Below are 22,566 nucleotides of genomic sequence, written 5' to 3'. Positions count from 1 at the left end.
TCTCTCTCTCTCTCTCTCTCTCTTCTCCCTGCTGCTGTTGTATTTATTCGATTTCACGGCAGGCCAGCCCAAAGCGGCCCCCTTTTTTTCGCGGGGCTCCCCCGAGCTGTGTGCGCCTGCCACTGCCGCCGCCGCTCCTCCTGGTCGGAGCTCCGTTCTCACAGGCTCCCCTGAAAAGAGCCTCTGTGCGCGGCCGCGGCTGCAGCGCCGCATTCAGATGAGGCTCTGGTGGCGCTGGCTCTGGCTCGTTCCCTCTCGTCCCGTCCCGGCCCTGGGCTGGGCCAGTGGCGCGCCAGCGCCTCGTGCGCGGTGTGGGAACCAGCGCGGGGCTCCAAGGCCCCTGGCTCGCCCCATGAAGAGAGGCTGAAGGAGATCGGGGAGGTGTGGGGGGGGGTGAGGGATGGTGAGAATGCTGGAGCTTCAGGGAATTGGAGAAAGAGGGGTTGTCTTGATTCGTGGAGAGTTGCTATGTTCTCTGATCACGGGTGCACATGGGCTCATCAGTTGTGTGTGTGTGTGTGTGTGTGTGTGTGTGGGGGGGGTTGTGTGTGTGTGTGTGTGTGTGTTTGGATGGGCCCCTGTTACATAACCACCACCGTGAGAGACTGTGACACACTGCGTGATTAGAGACCCTGCTCATGATTGCTGAAGGCTTGCTCACAGAGCATGGAGAAGAGATGGCGAAGACAGAGAAAAAGAGGGAGCGAGTGAAATAGAGTGAGTGAGTGGATGTGTGTGACAGAAAAAGAATGCGAGAGAGAGAGAGTGAAGTAGTGGCTAACAGTTGGAATAAAAGACTGCACGCATGGCCAGTTTATTTGTGTGATCGTCACTGTTTGTTTGCAGTAGAGGGGCCGTTCTGGTCACGTCCCTCTTCATTGTCGTTGTGTGTTCTAAGCAAAGCGATAGTATGAGAGGTGACAAGCATGGGTGATAATATGTGAGCCAAACTGTGATTTTCCTTCTCGACGTGCCGAGGTGCTCTGCTTCACAGCCGCACACATGCAGACAGAGAAGAGCCTGTCTTGGGTTGGGTCTGTGTGAGGCGGAGATGGAAGGTATTTGGGGGTAAATTGGGTGTGAATGACAGACACCTCTGTGCTGGGGGAACACAGTCTCTGGAAGGGTCTGTCTTCGGGTTCTGCGGTTGGAGTGTGGAGAGCACAGACCAGTGAGCCTTGTTTTCATCAGGGGCTAATGGAAATGAGCCGCAAATGAGCTGTCGGAGAATCGAGCACGGAGTAGCTTTAGATGGCTCATGCCATGTCTTTACTCCCTGTACTTAATACTATTATCTGAAAATGAGAGTTTACTGTCAAAGTGTAGATTGCTAGTATATAAGTGTTTGTTCAAATCAGCAGGGCAGAGGCTGAGGGGCTTAGAGGAAAGTCTGTTTGTCAGGTATCTCAGGAATGTAGTACCTCTGGCAGCAGAGGGAATTCTAATGTAAATGTGCTCACAGTGCCACACACACACCCATATGTAAACACACACACACACACACACACACACACACACACACACACGTACACAGCGGTCATTGACTGTGGTGCCCCCTGTGGTGTGTGTGCAGCTCTTCCTCTGTCCTCCCGTCTGACACAGCAGTCTTCTATTCTGCCTGTGCTTCCCTCTTCTGCTTCTTAGCTTAGTCTCTTTCCCCCCAACACCCACACACACACACACACACACACACACAACACCATCAGATCAGCCAAGATCACATGTTTTGGCCTTGAGAAAGGCTAGAGAAAATGAACTTCTCTATCCTTCCTTCCTTCCGAGTTGTACTTTTCTGCATTCCAAGTTGGATCAACGCTGGTGTTTCTTCAGTGAGTCCCATGCTGACATCCTTCTTTGACCCTGTCTGTGTCTGTATCTGTGTTTGTGTGTGTATCTCCTCACTATTGCAATCAGATCTCCACCATCAGGTCTCTTCATGCCACTGCTGCCTGTTGCAATGTGTGTGTCCCATAAATCATTTCACACACACACTCAGTGATTGAAAGACATGGAGCTTCTTGTGAACTCCAAACTTGTATCATTGAGTGCTGCTACTGCTAAGTGTGGCTTTGGGATTTGCCCTACTTTCTCAATGTGAGATGGCCCCCTGTGAAGAAAGAGTCCAACTTCTCCATGACGTTGACCTTTTCACACGGCCCATCCAGGCATGCAACATGTTGCTTCATTTAGAATACGTAAGCCCATTGTAACATGGGAAGACTTGGTCAGTGTCGCGGGGACCACCCTGACTGATTACTAGACTCTATATAAGTGTTAATAACAAATTCCACCAGATAATCTCTTTTGAGTTGTGATTAAACTTGCTACTTTTTAAAAATATGTTAACTTGCTTCTGTTTTATGCAGAGTTTGACTGCAAGTCATCAAGCCATTGAAGTCATCGCAGATTGTACTGCATACTTTTTGTTTGCCCAGGCTTCTGTAGTGACCGCACCCATTGCAAGCCGCCTTGCTTTATTCTGAAATCGAGCAAAGGCCTTGAAGTGTCCAAGCACTGTAGTTTGTGAAGTCACCAGACAGTTGCTGCTGACTTCTTAATCTCTTCTTCCACGGGCACAGCATCATTCAGCTGGCACACTGCTTTGAACTGACTGATCGGATATGGCTGTAAATTTTGTCAAACATCAAACATTTTGGGTTGTGTTCTGCTTGACTCTAATGCTAGGTTTCCTCAGTGGCCCGATCTGTCACTGAGGAGAATGAGACCAGTTTTGACCACAATTTTTTTTTTCCCTTGTCCCCTTCTTCGACTTGTGACACTCCTTGAGGAGCGTAAAAAACTGCAATCTGGCTGGGCAGCCCGAGCGTCACGCTTCCTGCCGGCCAGTCGACAGCTGCTGGTCATGGCTGTCCAAAGAGCTCACATTACTCTCAGCAGTCAGGAACCGCTCAGATTTTTAATGCAGATTTAAGGAGCCCTGTCTTTGTGTGTGTGTGTGTGTGTGTGTGTGTGTGTGTGTTTCACCCAGAAGAGCCGATTCCAGCTAGTTTGGGAGAGTTAAGCCTGCCACGCTCATATTTCAACCCTGGGCCACCTGTCCCACTGCCCGAGGGGGCAGAAGAGGGGGGGTAGAGGGGGTCCAGGTTACTCCCTCGTGGCCTCGGTGTGGATGTGGGTTTCTCTTGCTGTTGCGGGACTGTCTTTTATTTTAATCCCCTCTCTGCTTCTGCAGATGACTACTTTAGAATGGGGGGAGCTCATTTCCCATTAAGAGCACCACGTATGACAGTGAAAAGGCAGTGTGTCAGATTTAGTGCTGCGAAGCCAGACAAATGAAAACCAGGGCGTGAATGTGAGAGTGCTGATTGTATGTTTCAGTTTGAGTTGATGTTTGTGTCTAAGGGTGTGCATTTATGCATAAACGTCAGCATGTGTTTGTGTGTGTGTGTGTGTGTTAGTGTGTCTGTCAGTCAGTTGTTATGTCTGTATGTCTGTGTGTGCACACACATTCTGTTCAGGGTTTTTGCTGCCATCCCTGCACCCAGTGGAGCTCCAGCCTAAAGCAGGAGTCCAGGCAGAAGGCTGGACGCTGGTCCCCTGTTGCTCGAGCGCAGTGCCGCCGCGGCGGCTCAAGGTCCTACTCAGCATATGGCCCATGCAGGTCATCGTCCCATGCTGGCCGGCCATCTCCGCTCCACTGAGCCACATCAAAGCCCTGCGACCAGTTGCCCTCCATCGCCGTCCCTTCTGCTTGTCTGAGGGACTGGACAGGGCCACGCCCTGCTCCTCCGCAGCCTCAGAAACTGGACTAGACTGGGCCCTGCCCCTCTGGTGCGGAGTGGAAGTCTAGTGGAAGGCGTTCGGGTTTAATCGCAAGTATCCGACGGGGCGTAAATCTTTGCGTGAGGCCTTTTTTTCCGGGGCTCTGGTTTGGCCATCTCCTCCAGACAGAGCAGATTGAAATTAATCTGCCAACGCTGTCGGAGGTGAACACAAGCAGGTCTCCCACCTCATCTGTTTTTTTTTTTTTGTTTTTTTTTTTATCGTGGGGTGTTGATTTAGTGTGAGCGCCTTTAGTTGGTGAAATGATGTCTGTGACTTATTCAGTCACTGACACAAGGCATTGTGTCAGTCACTGACACAAGGCATTTAAACATCTTGTCCAGTCTATAGCGGAACTCTGTGGTGATGGTTGTGGCTGAGGCTGCTGTCAACATCAGCAAGCTGACTAACTCGGCACTTACTCGTGTTGCGTTCGATGCATGTTTTAGTTTCACGTGGCCTTTCTTCCTGTCCAGAGACATCCTTCCTCTTTCGGCGAGAGGCAGAGCGAGTGAGCTGCAAGATGGCTGCAGCAGTGGTCCAGCTGATGGGCCGCGGTGAGCACTGGGCCTGGAAGAGGCGCTGCTCCAGAAACGGAACTGTGGCGGCTTTGTGAAAGCCCGACTGCAGCAGTAGCCGCTCTCGCTTCCTGTTTGCCTTTAGCTGAAGCGCGAGTGAGGAGAAAACAACAGTCACACACCCTGGTCCCTCCATCTCTCGCTCTTTCTCACTCTCTTTCTCCATCGCACTCTCTCTTCCCCTCTCACTCTTTCTCTCTCACTTACTCTTTTTCCTTTTTTTTATCTCTCTCCATCTCTCTCTCTCTGCTAAAAAGCTCACAGTTGGTCTTGAGCTGGCCCGCAGTGCCATTCTAGGAGTTAAAAATAATCCTGCTTGTCACACATATGCCACCCTACATGCCACCCTTACAACCCTGTCCACAGTTTCCTTTCTCTGTTCTCTTAGTAGCACACATACATGGCTTTACTGCATAGCACAACAACAGGTGCCGATGGCTTGATGCACATGTGTTGTGATACCACAGGGCCTTGCTCTGCAGTCCATTATGCATAGGCATGGCTGTGTTGACGCAACAGATGCCCATTGCCAGGCTGCAGCACCTGTGCCCGCTACGCTGCAGATGCCTGTGGGTATGTATGTGACGGGTGCTGCCAGGGCTACACTGCAGCATCTGTGTGATGCAGCTCTTCCACTCGAGCACCTGTGCCGATATTGTGAGCTGTTAGTCACTGCTGATGCCTGAGGTGAGAGATAAGTCTTGATTTAGCAGTACTCGCATTGGTGGAGCTAAGCGGTTGTGTTTTTTTTTTTTAAGGGGAAAAGGGAGGGGTTTCCATTTGATTCTTAACATCTTAATGAAAGACAGACACAATCCTGTGTGTGTGTGTGTGTGTTTGTGGCAGGGCGGGGTTAACAGGCAGACTACTGCTCCTGCGGAGGTGCCTGACCTCCTGCTACCAAGCGTGAAAGTGAAACAAAGTAGCGTTGCAGGCGTTTGAAAGTTGAGACATTTCATTAGACCTCCTCCACCACCCCTGTGTAGCATGTAGCAGAGACAACCCCCCACACATACAGACACACACACACTGCCTTAGGTCCCTTTTTGTGTTCCTGAATTCTAAAATAGACCGTTAACTGATTTGTACACTCCAAACAAGAGACAAGTCAGCTGTGACCACTTGGCTTTCTGCTCCGATAGGCCCATGTGCAGCTTGGCTGTTGCTGCTGTGTTTGGGTGTTTGTTATGTTGTGTTACTGTGTGTTCCGTTCTGTTTGTGTTTATTATGCTTGTTAGTTCAAGGAGGATTACATGTGGTTTGGTCCGGTGTTTTGCAATTGCATGCTTTTTGGAAGTGCGTTCACACTGTAGCCGCCCACAATCAGTGACACACACACCTGTACACCAGATATCTGCAGCAACACCCTTTATACAAACCAGTAGTGTACACATGAGCTAGTGGTGCATGTAGGCATTACTCATGCAAGCAACAAAGGAAGCAGCCATTTCCTTCCAAAGCACGGCAGGAACCAGATTTCTCTCATCAAGAAAACATGCCTCCGAATGTTTTCTGCAATGAAGGCCTAAACTTTCACTGTCTATTGTTCGGTGAGGGAACAGGAGGTGCGTGCATTCTTGTTTGAACAGCTTGTTTCCTTTCGAGTGACATATGGACACACACCAGCTCCGCATCTCTATGTGTGTGTCTGTGTGTGCACGTCTTTGTTCGAGTGTGTTCAAGTAATGCCACCCTTGTCCGACTCCTCCCCACCAGTTGTTGGGTTGCTGGAGTGTGACGTCTGGCCTCAGATCCTCATGCGTCCCTGCGCATCTGATGAGGAGGCCCCGCTCCTCCTGGCCCAGCTGTTCACCAGTGCACACCTGGACCTTTGTGGGTGCCGCTCGGAGCTCCGAGCTCATCACCATACGCTGTGTAACATGAGAGGGGCCAGCCTCAGCCAGCGCTAATGGCCTGTTTTAGGGTCACACGCTGTGTGTGTGTGTGTGTGTGTGTGTGTGTGGTAGTGAGACCCTGAGTGCACACCTGCCCTGTGCTCCTTCACCACGCTGCCAGTGACAACAGTTGCCATGGAAGCCGGTTTCCATTTGCCACAAATAAATATGAATGTGGAAGTGGATGTTGTGATGGGCACGGAGGATGTGCCACTGACGTCATGTTGACAACATGCATCCCATCTGAAAGGTCACCTGTAACCTGAGGAGCGGTACACAGGGCCACGTCGCGTTGAGGCCCGGGAGAGCTTGCAGGTTTCTATGAAACTGCACTGCACTCACTGAGAAGCAGGCGGGATAAGCTTTTAAGAGCTGCCGCCATTCACAGAGAACTGCAGCAGGATGGCCAAGCAGCTTAGTAATTATTTGTTAATTGGTGGCATTTTAAAACAAGTGTGTCATTAACACCCCTGCTGGCACTGGTAATCTGTCAGGACTGGACTGGAGACCTTCTTGTCATTAAATGTTAACTGAGTGTTAATAAACTTACTAGCAGGTGTGAGTGCCAAATTCCTTTTGTCTGTGCTACCATTAATAATGGTAGTGGTAGGTAGAAGAGAGTGTGTGTGTTTGTGCTTGTATGTGTCTGCCTGTGTTTATGTGTAGGTGTGGATGGATCTATGCACGTATGTGTACGTGTACAGTGATGGCCAAAAGTATTGCAAATCAAACCAGCTAATAGGCTAACTGAAATAACACCCATGCCAATCTCTAGGTATGGTGAGAGGTATGTGATGATGTGGGGCTATTTTAATTCCAAAGGCCAAGGTAACTTTATCAGGATGCACAGTATTCTGGATCCATGAAATAACTGGCCTTTAAAAATAAAAATCTGCCTGTCTCTATTGGAATTTAACATAGGGTGGGAATACTTATGACCCCTGTATTTTAAGGAAGAACATTTATTTATTTATGATACATTATTCATTCACTAAGAAAATTGGTGTCCTTAAAGGTTAGATATTTCCTCATTTTTCACTTAAGGCATTAAGATCAATTTCCAAAAGATGATTTTATATTCCTCTTTTCAGTCAACTTTAGCATGGGTGCCAATACTTTTGGCCATCACTGTAAGTGTGAGTTTGTGTGCCGTAGCTGTCGGGGGCCCCTGGCGTCTCTGGTTGTGCAAGCGCGCTCACACGTTGCAGAGCGAGTGCGATGAGGATGTGGTTGGGGCAGCCATATGGGAGATTTAATTAGCGCACGCTGCCAACTCACTTCCACCCCAGCGAGCGCTCGCAGCGCAGGGCCGCACCGGCCAACGCCTCCACGCTCCCCTGGCCTCACCTCCCAAACTGCTTACATGTCAACACTTTTACTCTTTCTCTCCCTCCACCGCCACCTCCTCTCACCCAGTTAGAGCTCTTAGGCCTAGTTTATACTCCCTTTTCGTGCATCAATGGATACGTTTCCTTTTTTTTATACGTTGAGCTGTTTCGTGCGAATTCGTAAGCTTGAAGTTAACAAGATCGGACGAAACCGACGCCGAGAACAGACGGAGGCTTCGTCTGTGTCTGTTTTTAACGTTGAGCGTGATGAGGAAGAGGCTTTAGTGCTCTGTAACTGTGTTTGCTGATACACTTACCATCCATTTGCTCTGGTTATCGGGCCCATCCTCCTGGCTGGAAAAAGGAGGGTTTATGCTTGGTAATGAATAGAGTATGTAGATGTAATGGGGAGATAGTGCAGAGAAGAATACAAGGGAATGATTGAGACGGAGGGATGGAGAGAGTGTAGAAAGAGGGAGGGAGCGAGAGAGGAAGTAGAAAGGGAGTGAGGAAAGAGTTTGGGGCTAATGTGTGATGGAGCTACCGGAGCCTGTCATTAGGGCTGCAGGGGGGGGGGCTGCAGCGGGGGGGCTGTAGGGTGGGGTGGAGTAGGGTCTGTGGTCCGGCCGTGGTGGGCACTCCCTGTCCTGTCATTGTGGTCACCAAGTAGGGAGGTGAGAGACAGCTGAAAACACACACGGTTGGTGTGCCATGCAAAACACACACACACACACACACACACACACACACACACACACTTCATCATACACAAACACACACACTCAGTCTCTCTCTCTTTCTCTCTCTCTCAAAAACACACACACACACACACACAAAATACACTCACCGAGACAGACAAAGACAAAGGTGCACACTGCTGAGGATCTACCCCTAAAATGCCCTGTCAGATGTGTAGACTGACGGCAGACAGGACAGATGGAGAGGGAGAGGCGTACAGGGATGGACAGACGGTCCGAGAGGTGGACAGTGGAGCTCTCTACAGGCACTGACTGTGTCTGGATGGAGAACGCCTCCCTGCCAACACACAGCCATAATTAGAGGCAGGGTTTGTCTCCTTTTTTCTCTAAGGGTGGCACTGTTTTCAAAAATCCCAGTCATGCTGGGTTTCTCTCTCTCTCTCTCTCTCTCTCTCTCTCTCTCTCTCTCTCTCTCTCTCTCTCCTCTTTCTCTCTTTTTTTTGTCTCACTTTTTTTAATTGTCTTTGTTGCCGTTTCTTCTTCTTCTCTCTTTCTGCCTCTGTCTCTCTTCTGTTATTCTTCATGGGATCTTTGCACGTGGATGAGAGCCTGAGATGTGGGAAGTGATTTTGCTGTGTTCATCTAAACAGTGCAATGCTGGTAACAAAAAGGTCTTTTGTGTGATAATGTCAACAGGATCATTAGTTCAAACATAAACACGTTTCACTCCTGAAGCTGAGGTTGACCATATTAGACCCTCTCTCGTTGGCTGAACCTACTTCATGTTTGTTTTCACGTATAACATTACAGTGCAAATAGGACAAACAAAGGCAATAACATTTGATGAATAGTGAGCTGTGATAATGTCTGAAATGTTTGCATAGAGATATACAAAGATTTGTTAGCCACCACCCTAGATGTGCAGTTGAGAAACTCTCATTCTATAACATACAAAGTCGACCTATTGAAACAGAAAATAAACATATTAGAACAATATAAGTAGCATAAAGCCTGCAGAAAGGACCAGTCTTTGTAATGCAGGAACATATGAAGCAGGATAATACAGTGGGTCCTGCCAAGAGGATTATGCAGAAGTAGACCTAGATTTGCCCCAGTGGTGCACCACACACTTGCACTAATTCTGCCCTTGTGCTGGAACATATTGCATATCTTATGACAGGATTACGGGCAGTTTGTCCACAATCTCCTAATTCTGGCGCCTTTTTAACTATTACCCCTCAGCTTCAGGTCAGCTCCCTGGTCGTGGCTGTTTAGCTGCTTATCAGTGTAAGGCAAGCGCAGCAGCAACCTGATCTAGCCGCGGATCACAGGTCGGTAGTGTGGCTCTCGTCTCGGTCCTGCTGGCGGTGCTCAGTGTAACCCTATCAGTGGCTAGGCCAGCCCTCTCTCTCTCTCTCTCTCTCTCTCTCTCTCTCTCTCTCTCTCTCTCTCTCTCTCTCTCTCTCTCTCACTTGTTTCCCATCAGCACGAGTGCTACATTTCTCTCCCTCCCTAACTCAGGCTCACTTGCCCGCTTGCAGCTTTTACTGAATTGGCTTGTTCTCAAACCCTTATTGAATTCCCTTGACCTTTGCCATGGCTGTGGTCTTTGTTTTTGTTTTTTCTCTCCTTTGTTTGTTTTGTTTATGCTGGAGCCTGGTTGAGGTTTCAGAGTATATGGTCACTGAGAAGGGTTTACCTCAGCTCTGTAACATTGGTCTTTTCTTCTTGCCTGGGTCTCGTCTGTTGTCCGCCCAGTTGTCTCATCTGTTGTACTCATTTAAATACTTTATGTGCCTCTGTTTGTAGCCTAATCATTGTGAAACATGGTGGTCTAAACTAAAACTTTTCCAAATCAGTCACTGAAAGTCTGTGATTATCATTCTGTAATTAGATGCACCCCCTTGGACTCATAAAGCAACACAGACCTTTCCCCAGCCATCTTGACCTCTGACCTCGGTTTATGACCTCATGAACTTGTAGCCATCCAATCCCTGGTGTCTTTTATGTGCTGATGTCATGCACTTCAATGTGAAGTTGGTTTTACATTTCTCACTGTCACCCCTTCCCTCCCCCCTTCTTTCTTCCATTCTTTTCACTCTGTCCATCATCTGCCTCTTCTGTAGGCCTTCCTGCAGCGGATCAAGCAAACTCCAGATGATCAGCAGTGTCTCTCACCTGAGCAAGTGAAGGTATGTTGAACGTCACTGTCCTATCTAAAAAAAGGCAAACAACCCAAAAATATACTTAAGAAAGCCCTCACCCTTCTCCCACAATGTCTGTCATCTCCAAATGCCAAAAAACATTAATCTGCTCCCACAATGCCCCTCACCCCCTGTCCCGCCATTGCATTCTGTGTATGCTGATGATGTGTGTGTGTGCGTGTGTGTGTGTGTGTGTGTGTGTGCTGCAGATCCTCTTCTCCAACATTGAGGTGATCATGGAGCTTCATAAGGAGCTGCTGAACGCGGTGGAGTCCAGTCTGCAGCCGGAGCCCCATCCGCAGCATGCCCTGGGACACGTGTTTGTGCATTTTGTGAGTAGAGAAGCCAATCCACACATTACTTACTCCTCAACTATGTCTGATCTGATGCATCCAGCTGCACAATACTGCTACATAACAACTTCATATATTCTGCCAACTGTGCCTATACACCTGGACAAGGCTAACTGCAGAGGGACACTAGTTTATCAACATTGATGTGTGCTCGTCCACCTTCACGTGACCGACTGATGCTACCAGACTCAAGGGCCAGAAGGGGTCTAACAGAGTGGACAAACCAAGTGGGTTGTAACTTCTCCCAGCTGTCTGTGGATGATGATATGCACTGATGGTGAAAAGTGGGGGGAATGTCTTTGGCCTTGGCAGCTCATCAGTTCTGCATTGTAGATACGTCGACTCTCTGTTCCCCGTTCTTCTGCTTCACCTTTGACCTTTCAGCTAAATCTGCTGCCATTTTCTGATGACCCCACTCCTAGCCCTCTGACCCCAAATGCACCAGTCAGACTCACATGAGGGGATGATTAAGTGTCTGTAGAGTGGAACCAGCCAATGAATTAACTCTGTGTGTATCTGACAGAAGCAGAAAGAATACATTTTTCAATTGAGATTGATGACTTCGTGACAGCGGTCTTGTTAAATTGGAAATTAATGTATACTGAACGATGGGCCAATTACCAGCAGTGGCCGTGTGGCAGTCCATACAAATGACCCTCTCTTTTATTCACTCTTTTTGGCCAGTGGCGTCCCCCTCCTCAGAGACACATTCATCGCTCTGGAACGTCCCTGGAACAGGGCAGGAAAAGGGATAATGTTGAAAGTGCGCTCAAACATCAATATTTGCTTTATATTGCAGTGGCGATGACTACTAGTTCAGTCTGCACTAACAAGCATTTTATTATGGGATTTCTCAATACTCTTATTGTGCTTTGACTCACTCTTTGGCTGTGTCTGAAGTTGAGTTTAGTCTGAAAAAAAAAATGTTTATCAAAGGAGTGCACAAAGTTGTTGGGCTATTTTGAGCACAAGTGCAGGCCTTTTAAAATGGTGGTGGATGAGGGACATGAAAGCCTACTGATTGTGGAGGGGATGTTTGCCTGCCACAGGAAGCTGGTGGGGTTGGGCAGGGGTATCCCAGGTCACCAAGGGTCAGGCCCAGAGGGCTCAAAGGGAGGCATTGACAGATCTTGACTTTTCCCTCGCTAACTGTTTGAATCATCCCAGCTGTTGATAGAATCGTGCCGGCTGTTTTGGCAGAGGGCAGCATTGCTGTTGCGTGCGTAACCCTCCTCCCTTCTAAACAGTAAAAATAAATATTTGTGCTCGTGTTTTGACTTTTGGATGTCCCACGCGTCTTGATGATTGACATCCCTAATTGATGGTTGAGGCAGGGGCTGGGGTTCCTGGGTTTCTTTTCGGCATCCAATTGTTTCCCTGCCCATGAAGACGCCACACCCATAAAAGCAGGACCAGTTTAGGGTTTGTAGGTTTGTAATTTTGAGCCATGCATCAAAATGTATTATTTTTCGCCAGCTTAACAATTATAATTTGCCTCGCCACATGTACACTCTGCCATTATGTCATTATAATTCCCCTCCCATAACCTTTTTGCTATAAAATGAGAACAAATAACCATACAACACATGCAAGCTCTGTACAGCCCAACCACCACGGCCACATGGGCATCACAGACGTCACCCTATACTTTGGTGTCACTCGTGTTGATGTGACCAGCCCCAGTGCCTCACGTTCTCAAACGCCCCTCAGACGAGTGAAAACCCACACAATGCTCTGTCGTATTTTCTCTGATCGTCCTCCAGATCCTCTGACGCAATGGTCTCCAAAAACACTTAATGCTCCTAACTACGAGCTCATGCGGGATGAATTTGCCGCTAAGCGCCTTATGATAAGTCCTACAGCGGGGCCGTGCCAACCTCGCAGCCACTCTGGCAGTTATTTATTTCTGTTTCCTCGCAGTTATCAACATGTGTGCAGGTCTTCTATTTCGGTGGGTGTAAGCAGACGTTTTTGGCTGAAGACACGCTCGCACACACAAAGCCCCCTCGGCCACAATGCGTGGCTCGCTCACTCTCTCCGAACATATGCCAGGACAGATGTTCCAGCTGGTGTTGCCAGTTGCTCTGTTTTGGCTGCGAGCTTCTTCATCCTCTGGTGCGGGGACCACTCCAAAGCTCTGTGACAATCGAGAGGCACAGTGACACAGTTCACAGCCTCTGCCGTAGGAAGGAAAAGGGGGCTGTCAGGGCTCAGCAGTACTCACATGCCACTCCCGCGCATGCGTGTAAAGAACCCTTGTCTGAAACCTTCAGGTTTGACCTTGTGACCATCTGACACCACATGCTTAATGAGGTTACCTACCTCGTCTTACCCTAAGGGGATACATCCATTACTCACCTGAGAGCAAACTCAGACGCTCACCTGTGAAAAACCCCACCGTCACCTGAAGGTACATTACCACATTTGTCATGGGAAACATAAAACACGGATCATTTCTGTCCCATTGTGGTGAGGATCAGCACTCTTTTCGGAGTGATCTGGTCCTGCCTGCTTTAGGCCTGTGCAGTGTCACGTTGCCTCCCAGGCTCCAGAAGTGTTGATGAGCTCATGTGTAGGGGTTTGGGTTTCGCATCCTGAGGGACTACAGCCCCACTACTACCATTTCCATTTTAAAACATTGTTTCGTTCGTCCACACAGCAAGTTTTTCATTGTCTGAATCTTGTCCGCGCAGGACACCTAGACGGTAGGTGGGAAGCCTGAAGCATGGATCACATGACTATTCGCACAAATCACATGACCATTCACGCAGTTGTCAGCAATTTAAAATGGGTAATTTAACTTGTGTGTGGGGGTTGGGTTTCACATCCTGGGGTGTTCTGGGGTCGTTGGACAGCAGCCTCTCCGTGTCTCTGCTGAGGCATCACCCTCTGCTGGGAGAAGTCACCGCAGCCCACACTCACTTAAACTCTGGCCCTGAAAAGTGTAGCCGCCTCATCAAGCATTAATAGCAGTCTCATTCACACGGAACACGCCGGGCTCACGCCCAGCTCACCTGAGCACCTCGTATGCCCAAGAGGAATGGACATAAAAGGACTGATCCGGTTGCACAGGGATCATATCAGCTAATCCAGCTAATTGCTGTGGTTATGAGGCAACCTTGCCGCACACTTGCTGCCTTACGCACACACACACACACACACACACACACACACACACACACACACACACACACACACACACACACACACACACACACACACCTTAATGTAGGCCACAGCACCCTGTTAAATGTTTCTACCACCTTATGTGTGAATATCTACGGGGAAATGTGTTTCACAAATAAGCACATTCTTTCTTTCAGCTACTCCTGCTTTTGCCCTGAGCTGGACAAACTAGGTCAAGTGTAATGATGTAAAGCCATAAGGTTCCCCCGGTCTTTGTAGCCAAACAAAATCCAATTTCTCCGCAAAGACTAGGGAGCAGGCCCTTCAAGCAAAACGCATAGTTTATGTAAATTCAGTCCCTTTTTTATTTCCATTTGACTGTTTCCATGATTGTCTGTTTTCTTTTTGCATGTGAATGTAGAGAGGCAGATTCTCGGTGTACGGGGAGTACTGCAGCAACCACGAGAAAGCACTCCGCCTGCTCATGGATCTCAACAAAATCCCACACATACGCACCTTCCTGCTGGTGAGTTTTGCTCTGGCTAAGTAGTTGCTGTACCATAACACATCATGTGACTATATACTTGCCTGGCTGATTAAAATTAAATCATCATCCATTCGACATGTGTTTTGTTTCTGTGTTTTTCTTGGCTTTTGCACATTTCTTCATTGCATCATTATCTGACTGTGTTCTAGAGAAGCACATTGTTAGTGCTACTATTTAAAGTATCTATGATGCAATCACACATGAAAGATTGAGTAATTAAAGGGCAGATGAACCTTTGTCTAAACAGAAGAGAAGGAGGCGGAGGTCTCAGCTGTTAATGTACTGGGACCAGGATGAGTGACGTGTGGATGACCACACTCTTAGCACACACACACATGTGTGCTATTTTAGGAATGTCAAGACTTTCTGTCTGGCCTGAGGGCAGATTCCTCACACTCAATCATAACCTGAAGAATTGTAGCAATGTAAATGGAAGCCCTGATGAGAGACCATGCAGAGTGTGTTTTCTCTAGGCTCTCCTAAGGACTGGAATCTATGAGTCCGTGTGGATATTTTTAATGGAGATTTCTTTCTTTCTTTCTTTCTTTCTTTCTGTCTGTATGGCCTTGTGACAGCACTGCATGCTGCTGGGGGGAAAGAAGTCCACCGACGTGCCGCTGGAGGGCTACCTGCTCTCACCCATCCAGAGAATCTGCAAATACCCACTCCTGCTGAAGGTTAGAAACACTCCTCATAGGCAACACACACACACACACACAGTCTCACACATGCGTGCTTTCAACGACTTGCAGGGATAATGGTGGAAATATGGAAGTGTGTGAATGTCTTGTGATGTGTGAGTGTCTTGTCTGCTGTTTGGTGTGTGTGTTTGTTAATGTCTTGTGATGTGCTGTTTGTGCGCTGTTTATGCAGGAGCTTCTGAAGCGCACCCCTAAGAAGCACAAAGACTACCCGGCGGTGGAGGAGGCCCTGCAGACCATGAAGGCTGTGTGTTCCAACATCAACGAGACCAAGAGGCAGATGGAGAAACTGGAGGCCCTGGAGCAGCTACAGTCCCACATCGAGGGCTGGGAGGTGAGCACAACTGGCTGGCATGAGAAAAAGGGTGACATGTATGTCTGTGTGTCTGTCTGTTTGGTTGTGTGTGCGCGTGTGTGTGTGTTTTGGCAATGACATCAGCATTATTTCTTGCATTCTGGAGCTTATGATTATGTGTGTGTGTTTGTTGGGGGGGTGCACTGCATCCTTTTTAATTCTGCTCTCCCATGCTGAAGCTCTCTTCCTCATGTTAAAGCAGTTTGTCTGGCCGAGCTGCTCTCCGCACTTCACATTCTCACATCCTCCCCATTCAGCCAAATGCCACATCTTAATTAAACCAGACTTCTGCGGCTCCCCTGTGATCTCCTCACTGGATGATATAAATCGGGACGGGGGGTGGGGGGCTGGCGTCCCAGTGCTCTCTCCCAGGGGATTGTGGGAGTTTATGGCCCAGAGAGAATGTGGGGTGAAGACAGGCTTGTGTGAAAACCTGGCAGGGAAGTGTGTGGTGGGATTGAGAGATGGGGGGCAGAGAGGGAGAGAGAGAAAAAAAGAGAGAGAGCGGGTCTGTGGGGGAAGGAAGGAGAGATATAGAGAGTTGGATAGAAAGGGGTGGAGAGGGAAGGAAGGCGAAAGGAGGGGGGTGGAGAGAGCGCGAGCGTGTGAGAGTGGGCCGGGGTTTCGGTCTTCCTCTCTGTGACATGTTCCTTCAGTGTCCAGCAGACAGGAGGAGGAGGAAGTGAGAACAAAAAAAGGAAGCGCCGTCGCCTAGGAGATCAGTCAACGCTTCACAACATGCCCACCATTCTCCCTCCCCCCTCTCCTCCATCTTCTCACTCTCTCTCTCTCTCTCTCTCTCTCTCTCTCTCTCTCTCTCTCTCTCTCTCTCTCTCTCCTCCTCTCTTTCCCCCTCTACAAACACACACACATGAACGCACTGACACGCACACACACACTTACTCACTCTCCCTGTCTCTTTCTACACACACACACACGCAGAGACTGAGAGAGAGAGAGAGCTCAGGGCTTCGGATTAATTACAGAGTGTGAAATGTTAAAGTGCAGTGTGGGTGTGTGTCTGTGGGTTTGTGTGTGCTCACGGATATCAGTGTGCTTTTACATGTACCAGCATGGAAAGATGCAGGGTTGTTTGTGCCCATGCCTCTGTGTGTGTGCACGACTTTGATGTGTGTGTGTGTGTGTGTGTGTGTGTGTGTGTGTGTGTACCACTTTCGTCACAGCTCAGACTGTGGTGTTTATGGCAGGGTACCTCTTCAGAACAGAGGGCAGCTCTTTCATTCTGAAATCAGGTTCCCCCTCTGCTCACCCCTCCACTAACCATCAGAAGAGCAGAAATACATGAATGACAATTACAGATTACACTGTGAACATTTAAAGGACACCATGTGAAATAATCCTGTTTATTTTAATCTCCAGTTGTAATCGTGGTTGTATTGCATTGTGCTGCATGTGTACCGTGCTTCTGAATTAAAGCATTGGCAATCATATACTACTTGTTAGACTGTGTGATAACCGTGTTACTCTGGTTACCAGCATCGTGTCTATTTGGAATGTATTTAGAATCAGGAAGTTAGCTGCTTTTTATTTTTGTCCTGTGGTGGATTCCTCGGCACCATAAATGTGAACTACAGACTACACAGGTTAGATAAGTGGAGTAGGGGGCGGGGGACATGGTCTCCTCCTCAGCTGAGATTGTAGCTTTCTGTTGGGGAACGGCAAGAAGTCCTGTGAATTGACACATACATGTCTTTGCACTGTTGTAATAGACCATTCAGTTAGCACATGACTGTGTGGCCTTTTTCACAGGTTTCACTGAGCTTGACTTGATGACTATGATGAGGGTGAAAAAGCCAAAGTGTTGCATAGTGAGGTGATACTAGTAACTCATATCCCAACTTCAAGGGCAGAAGATTGAATGGAGATTTTTTGGACCAGTCTTACACTTGCTGTTATGTTTCACTTGTTCTTCCAGTTATTATTCCATAATTAACGGCATAATTATTTTTCCATAAATGATGTTGTGCAGCCTCTCTTTTTGCAAGTTAATAGAGAGTGACAGTAGTACATGCATGTACTGTATGTGCGCGCGCACCAACACCCACAGAGTCCGACTCCATTACTATGGGTTCAGATGCATATAGTGCTCTTAGCAGATCTGTTCATAAAAACAGACTCTCCCTCTGTTTTGCCCCTCTCACCTAATCTCTCTGCATCAGTGAACTACACTATTTGCATACACAGCAGTTTCTAACAATGTTATGTGAGGCCTTGCGTTAAAAATGCATGATTCAGAGTTTTATACAAACACGTAGATGACCATTGCTGACCTAACTATAATATTTTTTTCACCAAAACCGCATTGACGATACGGTTTATGTCTGGATGATGCAGTGATGTCAGTGCTAGAGGGCTGAGGTGTGTTGCTTTAGGAGTCTGCCCTAGTTTTCTAGCGTCTAAACAGGCAAAACTGACATGAATGCTGATTGTCTGTCTTTAATACCAAAAAGCCCCGTATTTTGGTCACCACGAGGGCCTTATTTAGAACCCAGGAAATTAGCGATTTTCCGTTTTTGTGTTTTCTTCGCTGCGGTGTTCCTTCCTCCACCAGACAGGGAGGGAAGAGGTTTGTGTGCCTGTTGACTTGTGTTGGAGAGACACAGTTTACGTATGCTGCTCTAGCTAATGTGGTGTTCCGCTGCCTCTTACACTCTCGGCTAGCCAGCGTTTCTGTCTGCCTCAGTCAGCGTCTGGTTGTTGCATCTGTCTTTTGAACCTGCCAAACTCAGCATGACCGCTTGGGTTTTCAGTCTCACAACATAAAAATAAAATCAAAATGTTTTTGACTGATTATTTGGTTTCTGGTTTTGGTTGAAGTCAGATGATATTCCTCCCTTATGTTGTTTTACCCATCATAGCTATGAAATAACTATTAAATTTACTTTTGCAGTCACTGATTTTTTTTCTTCTCTCACTTGTGTACCAAACCTGTGACTCAGATAGTGAAGTTTGTCATGTCTGACGTGAAGAGATGGTTAGAAGTCTGGCAGTAGCCTTCAGTTGTGTCTGTGATTACCAATATATAAACATCCCAAATAAAAAGACTTCACATCTAATTTGTTTGACCTTACACTGCAGCACAGATGATCACTGTTGGCCCACTGTTGGCCCAACGTCATAGTTCACGATTTGGATTAAAACCCAAACAGGCGTTCTCACATCAACAAACACACATGCTCAGACTCCCCAACCCTAACGTGGCCCGTCTGAGCGAGGTGGTGTGGCTCGGGCATGTGATCGAGTCTGACGGCGAAGCCTGCAGGCAGCGCGCTAGATGAGCCCAGCACCCTTTTCAGAGTGGGGAGAGGGAGTGAGGGGTGGGGGCGCAGAGAGAGAAATAAACAGGCTTTGTTTGTCCCCCCGAACAGCGGTCCCTCTGAGTGCGCTCGCAGCCTGGCTCCATTTAGAAGCCTTTTCCTGCTCTCCCCGCATTCTGAACTCCGCCGTGGCTTTGTGGAGCGAGCCCTCTGAAACCACACTTTCTCTCCACTCATGGGGGGGGAACACACACACACACACACACACACACACACACACACACACACACACACACACACACACACACACACACACATCCCTGTCTTCTCCCCAGAGCTATTCTGCTCAGACAGAAGTTCAGACTGAGCGTGGTCAAGAGAGAACGGGGTTCATACGTGAGTTTTTTTAGGCTCCTCACCAGACTTGAACGCACAAACAGCAGTGAAAAGCTCATCCTGTCATTGTCCCTGCCTAAAGCGTGAGCTCGGCCTGGAACACTTGGAACACTGGATTACTAATGCTCCTCAGATGGCATGGCTCCTCGGAGACGACTTCTCTGGTTTTAATCAACCTGACTTTACCCTTTGCTTTACTCTCCATTGACAAAATGGTCCTGTTGAACTCCCAATGCCAGGGTCAGATTAATCTCCTCTCCACAGTTCAACAGAATATCAGACTTGTCTGTTTTAACTGTCACTAAAATTAAGTAGTAATTAACTAGTAATTAATATTCTCATCGCCAGGACATTGCTCTTAGGATTCTGTAGGAGAATTCAGATACACTCTGATGCAATTATATATACTCTGTAGAGAACATTTAGAAGGCCAGTTTGTATGACAGGATGTGAAGTGAGAAAGTGAAGGCAAATATGCTTTTAGAACTCACTCCACCCCCCCTTCTCTGCCTCCCTCTCTCCTGCACACTATCTTTGTCTTCACAGGGCACCAACCTGACGGACATCTGTACAGAGCTGCTTCTCCAGGGCAACCTGTTAAAGATCTCAGCAGGGAACATCCAGGAAAGGGTATTCTTCCTGTTTGACAACCTGCTGGTGTACTGCAAGAGGAAGTCCAGGTGAGACCCAGTAGACTTGATGAGAGCCAAGCCCAGCTCAAGACTCAACGCCTCACCATAGATGTTGTGAATGTAGATTGAAAAACCAACATTGTATATGGTGGTAAAAATATGCTGGTAATAATACGGTGGCATATGTATGGCCGCAGGGCATTGTCAATAATTCAACCAATCTGTAACTCTATATGGATTATGCTTGAAAATTGGTGGAGAGCCTATGTTGCCCACATGATGTAAAGCCTACTTGAAGCTTGAGGGGTCACCTAGAAGTAAATGGGTTGATGGACTTTAATTGGTGATTCTTTGCTCTTCAGGGTTTCAGGGAAGAAGTCCACGAAAAGGACCAAATCAATCAACGGCCCACAGTACCTGTTCAGAGGCAGAATAAACACAGAAGTCATGGAGGTAGAGAACGTGGAGGATGGAACAGGTGTGTACTCAAAACAGCATGTCTGTCCACCTGTCTGTCTGGGCCCTCATTGCAGCTCAAATGCTTAGTCTTTCAGCCAACTTTCTTATTTAAGTCAGATTTACTTACTTTTTGGGAATTATTAGAATTTGGAATTTAATTATAAAATTGGAATTGGAATCCACCGGTAATTATAAAGAGCTTTTAATATATACATATAAAGCCAGGCTGGATTCATTCAGTTACCTCAGCAACTGTTGAGCGCTGTTTGTGACTTGACGCTTCCCTTGTGACTTCTTAGAAATGTGGTGTACAGGAAAGAGTAGGCTGCAAGCATACGTGAATGTGTGTCACCAAAGGAAGACTGTGCCACAGCAGTTTGCATGGGTGGTTGTTGCAAGCAGTGATCATATCTGGAGATCTACTGAGGCCCTGGCAAACAAGTCTCAGTTACACTAATGAAATGTTTCAAGGAGGACAGAGTTTTCTACTTCAGATTTGGCATAATTTGGCATTGCTATCAGTGGATAATGCAATTAAACCATTTTAGCTTTGCTTTAAGTACTAGTGCTGATGTTTTCATCAAGGCATCCTTTAAAAGTTTATGTAAACTTTGCTCTATTCAGTATCTCAACACTGCAAGAAACCCATTTAGCACAGTTTTAAGATATTTCTATAACATAGCATAACATGATCATGTGTGCATAACATAGTTTCTACATCTGTTTATGAGTATGTACAGTGTAGCTAACCTTCAAAACAATCAGTTTGTACATGACTGGCGTCACTGCTGCCCGTCATGCATTGGGAGCAGTGACGCCGTGGCTTTAGTGGTTCCGCCCCGGCGAAACGAATGCGACGAGCCCCGTTAAATTCACCCGGAGAAATTCCTGTGGAGTAGAGAAGGCGTCGGAGAGTGAGCTCAGCTGCACTCCTCATCTATTTCTGTGATCTTTGCATTTGGTCATAATGGGGCCATTAACGGGGGGCCATTATAGCCTCATTCATTATTTAGAGATGAGCCGTGGCTCACCTGCCGTCAGGAGAAGCAGACTCGGAGACCGGTCTAGCCTGTCTTTTCAGCCCCTCTATCAGTCCCTTATGTGTAAGCACTTATATACTCTTAAAAATCTACTGACTGAGCTCCTTGTTGTACTCACTGTATTGACCCTTGACTCGTGAGAGAATGGGTTTGTCCGCAGAGAAGAGGAGAGAGAGTGTGCGGAAAGAGGAAAGGGGAAGAAAAAAAAGCCTTTTGGTTGTAAACACAACTTTTTTTAATGGTGTGATTTTGTAAGATTCATTAGCCTCACACCAGTGGTATGTGAATAAAACACAGAGGCCTAATTCTACAACCATATTTAGATGAATTTGGTAGTCATGTACACTAGTGCACACAACCGCTGTGCATTATGGGTATTGTAGTCCTTATAGCTTTTCTTAGACCTTATTATACTGTTGTGCCATGGACAATACTCCATGTTGAATGGGTAGTGCATCTCATCTCTTTAATGTCTCCCACACCTGTGGGGGTGTCCGCCCTTCTTACAGTCTCTCCCCTTCCTCCACAGCGGACTATCACAGCAACAACTACACAGTGACCAATGGCTGGAAGATCCACAACACAGCCAAGAACAAGTGGTTTGTGTGCATGGCCAAGAACGCAGAGGACAAGCAGAAGTGGCTGGACGCCATCCTTAAGGAGCGAGAGCAGAGAGAGAGTGAGTACCACACCCCCAGCCTCCCAGTCTGTGCGGGACTCGTATCTCATGCAGGACTTCCTTGACACTAATTTCAAACCCTTGTAGATTTATCGGTGTTTGGTACTTTTTGACACAGTAGTGTTTTGTGGCCCTGAACATTTGGCCTGCTCCTTCCTCTTGGTTTCTGGATCTCACCGCTTAATGTTGTCAATGAGGAGTTTTGGCAGCCTTCAGCTGTCACCGCCCAACTCCGCTTGTCCCTGTGAAATGTGGCTCAGAGAAGAAGCTGTCGTGAGATGAAATGGAAAAAAAGATTGAAGAGAACTATCACTCTCTCGGCTGTGAGCTGCTTTGTTGTTCCTCAGACAGAAAACTAGACCTGTCTCTGCCCTGACCACCTGTTCATGTTTTTGAAGTAGTTTGGCATTTCCTTTCGGAGTGTTTGTCTTTATTTTCTTTCTTTTGTTTTGGTTTTGACTGAGGATTGTTTGGTTGGGTTCAGTGCTGGGTAATTGGTAATTGTGTGTGGGAT

At 47.5% G+C, this 22,566-nt stretch overlaps 1 protein-coding gene across 1 annotated transcript in view; it reads left to right on the top strand.

Moving 5' to 3' along the window:
- prex1 (phosphatidylinositol-3,4,5-trisphosphate-dependent Rac exchange factor 1) overlaps positions 1–22,566 on the top strand; it is a 66,228-nt gene that overhangs the window by 8,038 nt on the left and 35,624 nt on the right. Inside the window, exons 2-9 of the mRNA XM_048241033.1 lie at positions 10,409–10,474; positions 10,696–10,818; positions 14,387–14,491; positions 15,088–15,189; positions 15,386–15,547; positions 19,789–19,922; positions 20,237–20,352; positions 21,903–22,052. Of these exons, the coding sequence (XP_048096990.1) occupies positions 10,409–10,474; positions 10,696–10,818; positions 14,387–14,491; positions 15,088–15,189; positions 15,386–15,547; positions 19,789–19,922; positions 20,237–20,352; positions 21,903–22,052 (958 nt within the window). The remainder of the gene's footprint in view (positions 1–10,408; positions 10,475–10,695; positions 10,819–14,386; positions 14,492–15,087; positions 15,190–15,385; positions 15,548–19,788; positions 19,923–20,236; positions 20,353–21,902; positions 22,053–22,566) is intronic.

The sequence above is a fragment of the Alosa alosa genome, chromosome 4 (genome assembly GCF_017589495.1).
Source record: "Alosa alosa isolate M-15738 ecotype Scorff River chromosome 4, AALO_Geno_1.1, whole genome shotgun sequence".
Lineage (NCBI taxonomy): Eukaryota > Metazoa > Chordata > Actinopteri > Clupeiformes > Clupeidae > Alosa > Alosa alosa.
Note: the sequence above shows the minus strand (reverse complement) of the source record. Positions and strands in the feature narration are given on the sequence as shown.